Here is a 7,754-nt window from a genome sequence, read left to right as displayed (position 1 = left end):
TCCCATGTTATTACGGTGTATCCATAGAAATGGCCCACCCTGTATATCTAAAAATTTTGTAAACTGAAATTTCAATTCTCACTATTTCTTGGTATTTGATTCTACAATATTCAAATAGACATATTTGTTTTGCGAAGAACACCTTGTGCTAACGCTGCAAAGTAGAAAAGCTTTTTGCACACTGTAAACCTGTGCTTTACTGCTATCAGGAGTCCACATGAATCTATTGGTGTGCCATAGGTTGTCGCCTCTGGGTGTCCATAAAACAGCATCATTAGCAGGTGACAAAGAGCTTGTCCTTCCAGTGTTGCGACATTTTTCTGCAATTTGAAAACATCCAGGGAGTTAAAAATGCAGGTGGATGAGTGGAGAGTGGGTGTTTACCCATTGTGTTTCATCTAGAGAGAGTGGGAAGTGATCTGTTATCCTCTTACTGTACAGTATATACCGTGCACCTCTGAGAGCAAGCTAGCCCGTGAGTGTGTAGGTGTTTGTCAAGCTTTTTAGTGTTTCTCCCCTGTGAAATGAATTCTTTCTTTCATTAATTCTTAGGCATCTTTACATTTGAAAGTGCCACTCAGAGGGTGAGTGAAAGTGTTGGCGTGATGGAGGTGAAGGTTCTCAGGACGTCGGGGGCTCGAGGCCTGGTCGCCATTCCCTATCGAACCTTGGATGGAACCGCTAAGGGAGGGGAGGACTACGAAATGGCTGCAGGCAAGCTGGAGTTTCAGAATGATGAGACCATGTGAGTACCTCGCTGTTGTCTGCATGACATTTCATCCACCTTTGAACACCGTCCTGGTGTATTTTTTACATTTTGCGGTTGGTGTGACATCATATGGAGACTGGGACATTTTTGGATCAACAATGACGCCCTCACATTTCCTCTGTTTTCCTTCCTGTGATTGATTTCTATTCAGAAATTGCTGTGTAGGTTAATCAAGTATTCTGCTGTATAAATGGCTCTATTAGGTAGATAACAGTGTAATAATGTCACATTTCCAGGCAGGCTTCTCTGCATTAAATGCTTGCAAACACATGGGTGCACACATACACATTCATAAAATTGCTCTTGCGTCCTTGGGCGCATGCATTTTTAATATGCTGAAGTTAGCGGTGTTAAATTGACCAATACATAAAATGGTTGGGAATGCAGTTTCTCCAACGCCACTCGGGGCCCATAAAGCAAGCCCTCTGCGTACGTGTGTGTGTAAGAGTGTGTGTGGTTTCACATATCTATATGTATGAGGACCAATTAGACTTTTAGATGTAAGCGTGAGGACATCTGTGCATAATTTAAGAATATTTTATTAGATTGACAAGGTTACAGTGAATAAGGACTGAGCCAGGTGGTGTTATGACATCGGTGTGTTTTCAAAAGCTTTGTGTGTGTGTGTGTGTGTGTGTGTGTGTGTGTGTGTGTGTGTGAGGTTTAAGTTTAAACCTAGATTTATGTTTTTGACCCTTTGGGGGATATTTGCCTTCAAAGTTCTGCTTGAGAAGAACAATTATGACTTTGGAGTTAAGATTAGAACTAAATGTTGGATAAGGTGAAGGGCCGGTGTTCTATTTAGTGGTTTGCGATTGCAAAAGATTAGAATTTACAAATGAGCACAAACGTCTGACACCAGCAAACCTCTAAGCAGAGCGTCTTTAAAGCACAGGTCATAGCGTGTTCTTGTGCGTTTGGGACGGAGCGATGTGCTGATGGTGCAGTCACTGCTGCAAGGTCAGGGAGAGATGAAAGGGAGTGCGAGAGAAGCTAAAGCAAACGACAAGAGTTAAATGTAATCAAACAATGCAAACTGTAAAGCTGAGGCAGTCTTCTGAGAGCTGCTGTTATGTGAGCACAGGAGGTTAAATAGAAAGCTGGTATCAGTGGGTCTGAGACTGCAGCAGATCAGATTAGCTGAAAGTGAAACTATTGGTGGTGTGTTTGCTAAAGAGGATTAAAAAGATCACTTAGTAGAGTGTGTTTCAACCATGAGAGATTGCAACATTGTGGGTCAAGCATAAGCAGCAATGAGCGTCTTCCTCTGCTGGATGTAGATTAGTAGTGAAGGGCATGTTTTTATGAAGCATCGGAGAATAACTCAGTGTATATATGGGAGTCATGGAGTCATAGTTAATGTATTTAATATTCTTAAAGGAACTGCTACAGAACGTGCATATAAACGACTGCTGCAAAAACAAAAAGCTATTGATTCTGATTCTGCTGATCTACATCAACCAACAGTGTATGTTAGTTAGTTTAGAATGCTAAAGCCAAAGTCACACAAGCATAGAGTCCAGTCAGTCATGCACTGGTAACCACCACTCGCTATGGAAAAGTGTTGTCCCAGATCAGTTGGTGAGTGGTTGCAGGAGGTTGTTTGCAAGGTGAAAATGTTGGCAAAAAACAAAAACGCTACATCCAGATGAACCGAATCAACTTTTGGGGATTTCCTTAGCTTTTGCTACAGCTCTGTGGTTAGTTAGCAAGTGTCTGCTAGCAACCAAAGCACTTGCAAAAGAAGCTGAGATGCCTTCTGTGACTGAGACTGTGAGCTGAGGAGGAATGGAGGCAGTGTATAGTTTGCATCAAATACAAAAGCAAAAGCAAAGATGCTGAGAGGCCTTGAAGCTGTTGCTTCAGACGAGCAGGGTGACTGCTGGGGAAAGGAGGGTGTGGATCGATAATCCAATGTTTCCATGTAAAGGAGCGTGAGCCAGCTGAGCGAGGGATATGCTGGTGAGAAAGCCCCTGTGGTAAATTGATCTATCCATCCTGGCGTCTCCCGCCTCGCTCCTTCTATTCTTCACCTCTGCGTTTACTCCCCGACCCTAACCTTTCATCTCCTCGCTCTTTTCGCCGGTCAGCGCTTATAACTAATTTTTCCTTTGCTTTTTCTCCATGTGATATTGTTTTTTATACTTAAATAAGTCTATCCATCCACTTCTGATTCACGAGAAACCCAATCAGTTCTCGACTTTGGGTTTAAGGTGGCTCGATCTGCCCTCGTTATCAGTAACTGGCTCTTTCTCTTTACAGTTTTACCCCTTTCGTTCTCGTCTCACTCCCTCTCTCTCTTATTTCACTGATTCAGTCCGTGCTCACTTATTGTTCATCTTCTCTCGCTGCTGCCCCTCTCTGCGTGCTTTCTCTTTTCATCATTGTGCTTTTGAACTACTTGTCAAAAATCCTCCTGCACACTAATGTGAACCTGCTTTAATCTGCTGCACTCGTTTCTCCTTCTCCCTCTGCTTTCTGCCTTTGCCTCATCACATTTCTGTAGTTCATCATGTTTTCTCCATACTAATCTCTCACATATTTTCCTGGCATATTTTTAGATGAGTTTTCTCATGCCCTCCTCCTGCTTCTCCACCTTTTCCTCATACCTCACCTCCCATCACTCTCCTTTCTCACTTATCCCTCGCTTCTGCGCACCTTTGACTTCTCTTCATTTGCATCTTCCTTTCACCTTTTGCTTGTTTACATTGTCAGACTTTTCCTTCTCTTCTCCCTTCCTCTCGCTCTACCTGGCACCTTTATTTCCCTCCACCTTCTCTTCTTAATTACATCCTTCTCCCCATCTTCTCCAGCCAACATCGTAAGAACAGGGACTTGCTGCCAAAGCAATTCAGCTGGATCACAACCCAGACATAACTCAGTGTCCACACGCCTCCCTCCACTTCCTTGAGTTCTCCTCCAATCTGTGTAATTGTTTTGTTTACCCTCTTTCGCCTATATCCTGCATTTAAGCAACCCCACATTAATCTGTCATTCACGCTGTCTGCCGGAATGAGCTTTGCTTAAAGCTCAGGAAAACGGTAAAGCGGTGATAGGAGGAGAACGGACTGAGACGGGGGAAACATGACGAAGGGCGAGTCAGGTGCAGCTGAAAAAAATCTTGTGGGAAATCTAAAAGTTGCTGGAGCTGAACTGACAGGAGGAGAGGAAAAGCGAAGTGAAGAGAAGGAAGAGGCGCTTCCACTCGATTTCATTATAGAAGATAATGTAATGCTACGCTGAGCCCACAAAGGAAAAGCCCTTTTTTCTTTTGCCTCCCTACATCACAGATACTCCAAGAGGTCGTGCTGAAGGTGTCCGCTCTCAGAAGCCCAAGATGGAGCCTCCCTTTATTAAGCAAAACCATTTTTACACATTAATGTCAGTCGTGAGGAGAACTACTCAACCTGCACATCCTCTTAAAAGGAAGACGAAGAAGCAGCTTTCAGATTTCTGAAAATAAACCCAGATGATGTCATCATTCAAACAGAAATCCAGCTTTAAAAACCGGGTGTGTGCCGCTTGAAGGAGCCTGTCACGTATGAGGGCTCCCGCAGAAGCGAAGTGAAACTAAAACTTTAATGCAGCAAACACCTAAAGCTCTACCGTTACACTGCAAAGTACGTGACAGGAGAAAAATGACGAATGTGGCCACATACACGCGTAACACAAAAGCGACCGTGTTAGCCAGTTCTTGTATCACTTTCTGGGATGGAATACATCAGTGTTATGAGATACAGATGCACGTATCAATATTTAGATGTCTCAGTTGCATCAAGGCGTCGACCTAACAGCATAAGCAAGTCTGTGGGTGAGTCAAGTCGGACCTGAATACGGTGCTGTGCAGTTCACTCAGTCACATTCAATTAAATTTTATTCATATTGCACCAAATCACAGCAACAGTCACCTCAGTATTGTAAGGTAAAGACCCTGCAATTATGCAGAGAAAAAAACCCAAACAATCGAAGGACCCCTATGAGCAAGCACTTGGTGACAGTGGGAACAAAAAACTCCCTTTTAACACAGGAAAGGACAGCCATCTGCCATGACCAGTTGGGGGGGAGGAAGACAGGAGAAAAGACACACTGTTGAAGAGAGCCAGAGATTAATAATAAATAATGATTAAATCCAGAGTGATATGTAAACACAAATGGGAGGATCCAGTATATGTAAAAGTATATGTTACCCACCATAGCACTGTGCATCTACATTTCTTTACTGTCTGGACTCCCATTAAATGCTGCAGCAATTAATTAATTCTCTCTCTGTTCAGCTAATTAATGAATGAATGTTTTTTTTTAATTACCCTTTTGTTTTTCCCCATCGGACTTCACAAGCTTTGCTCCGTTTTCTGTCTGCAGGTCTTTATCTGCCGCCTCTGCCTTTGGTAGGCCTTTGTTAATCAGAGGGCGTGTGAGTACTATATACAGAAGCAGGAAAGAGAGGGGTACGCTCAGTAGGGTCTGTTTATTCTTAGCCTCCCTATGACCTGCAGCTTAGTGCAGATTCACAGCCAAGCTGCAGAAAAATGTGTGTGCGTGCGTCTGTGGCTGTGTTTGCGTGTGGTCCACTCCCCTGGCTGCTCATTATAAATTTGAAACAGGTGTCGCCACCGAACTGTGCCAACGCCTGTTCAATTACTGCCTCGCACTGTGTGTGTGCATGTGTGCATATAGTGTGCACTCACTTTACATACCAAAGCATCCTTACCATTTCTGGGACTTTTTTAAAGTATGTGAGCATATGAATGATGAGGTATTTAACTTCGACTGAGTTCTGAAAAATGCTCTGCAGCATATGTGTTATGGGTTGTTGTTGTTTTTTGTTTTGTTTTTTTTTTGGGGGGGGGGTCATTGTTTTGTTTTGTTTTGTATGGTAGCTGGGATAGGCTCCCAAGATCCCCCTCCCTGCTTTACCCTGATAAGGATAGGTGGAAGAGGATGGATGGATGTTGGTTTTGTGTGTGTGAACTCCATACTTACTCCAGCACCTGTTCAGCTTTTTGCTCCCTCGAATGGCTTAGAATAAAAAAACTGGTGGATTTATCAGCCAAGCTTCTCGATTACAGCCAAAGGGGCTCTGACTGTGATCAAAAGATTGCCACTGTTGGCAGATTTTATATGAACTATTTATATTATGCTACCGTGCGTGGGCTAATATTAGCTCATAAGAATGGAATATGTCTTTGTACAAGTAGTTTTAGAACCAAATATAACACCGTACTGAAACACTGAGGTAAAGCTACATCTTAGCTTCCTGCATGGCTCATTTATTCGATATGGTTTATGTAAGGGGGGGGGGGTTCATTTTGCATAATGAGAGGAAAAGCCGTAATAACAAGGACCATCTGTGGTGTTTAGTGAATGTAAAGCGGGCAATGCTGGCTGGTGTTTTCTGAACTGTGTTAGTGAATTCAGTGAAGAGCAGAATATTACCAGTGACTAAACTGTGAGGTCATCCAGGATCATCGACTGTATTTACATTATGTGTGGGTGGATGGTGCTGCACTTGTATCCATTCGCATTAACATGCCATTGTGCAGGGTGAACGATTAAAGTTATGCAACCTATGCAGACATGCTTGTGTTGAGACCTCCAAAAATCAGGCAGCGTCTATTTTGGAGATATGCGCTGGAGATATATGGAGATTACGCTCGACGCAGGTAGAAAAATGAGCCTGAACATGACCGGGAACGTCAGCAGAATTTGAACACTTTGTTTCACTTCACCTCTTTGAATGTTCCAACTTGGCTCTTTTCTGCAGCTCGTTCAAAGAACAACAACAGATGGTTGCAAGAGTAGCTCACAGGAGTGTTTTTAACACTGCCCCCTGGTGACAGTAAACAGGTATAGCAACAATGATCCGCAAAGCTGTGCGTAGCTTTGTGTTGGTCCTACGGAAAAGCTACGCACTTGGACAACACGTGTTCACGACTACCGTCCTCACAACGCTGTCAGAGTTACACAGCTGTAACTGTCGTTCATGCTTCGAGATTTAGAGGTCAAACTTACCGTTTATGGGCCGGATAATTTCACATCTCAATTACTAATGGGTCGACTGTATGCGGAGCCAAATCTTCAGCTCTGCTGGGAATCCATGCAGGAAGGGGTGGGACTTTATTTTTGATGGTAACAATCACATGCAAAGGCAGACTGGGATCATACCATTATGTGAAAGACGGAATGGGGGAGATGTTCCAGAGACAGCAAGTGTAGTGGTACAGGCCAGGTACACAGCAAGAATGTAAAAGTGTTGTAACGTTTAACCCCACATGTTAACAGTGCTCACTTTCACATGCTGTAGTTGGCTATGCTTATGTTGACTGGTTAAACTCTGTGAATGGAGTTAAAAGTACAACCCGAGACACATCTGGAGGAATCTAAAGCATTTCTGATACAACTGGACTGTAAGTGTTTGAGGAGTTTAGATCATTTAGACTCACACGACAATCCCCTGAGTGATACAGTATTTATCATTTTGCTTCAAAATTATATCACAGATATCCACTCAAACACTACCCAGAATGCACCACTTCATCTGCTCTAATCCCAGCATCCTGCCATTGTGCGTTATGTTTTAATGAGCCTGAACACAATTTCTTAGTGTTTTTGACGAAGCTGTCAGAAGAGCTGTGATCATACATTAGCTGCTGGTGAAGGAGAAGCAAGCTAGCAAGTTTAAAACAACACATCCTCCCTTTGGCGAGATGTTTCTCGGAATTAGAGAGAGAGAAAAGAAGGAAATACAAGGAGAGCGAGAATGTGAGTCTGTGTGTGTTTATGTGTTTGCGTGGGTGTTTGAGCATGTTGCGGTGCTTGTAAAGTGTTTGATATTTGCAACCTGTTTCTCCGTCTGTCACCAATGTAGGGTGACTAACCCGAAGCTGTTCCCAAAATAAAACATCCTTTGAACTCCAAATCCACGCGTGTGTGTGTGTGTGTGTGTGTGTGTGTGTGTGTGTGTGTGTGTGTGTGTGTGTGTGTG

General features: G+C 43.3%; 1 protein-coding gene across 2 annotated transcripts in view; it reads left to right on the top strand.

Annotated features, from left to right (window-relative positions):
* The window catches only part of slc8a4b (solute carrier family 8 member 4b), a gene marked incomplete in the record, with an annotated part of 126,222 nt that overhangs the window by 76,276 nt on the left and 42,192 nt on the right, over positions 1 to 7,754 (top strand). For both annotated transcript variants that reach the window (XM_042223137.1, XM_042223138.1), the window contains 1 exon segment: positions 553 to 745. In XM_042223137.1, the coding sequence (XP_042079071.1) occupies positions 553 to 745 (193 nt within the window).

Source organism: Haplochromis burtoni, unplaced genomic scaffold, assembly GCF_018398535.1.
Source record: "Haplochromis burtoni strain Fernald_Lab_line unplaced genomic scaffold, NCSU_Asbu1 Contig_102, whole genome shotgun sequence".
Taxonomy (NCBI): Eukaryota; Metazoa; Chordata; class Actinopteri; order Cichliformes; family Cichlidae; genus Haplochromis; species Haplochromis burtoni.
The sequence above is the reverse complement of the archived record's forward strand: the minus strand, read 5'-3'. Positions and strand labels throughout refer to the sequence as shown.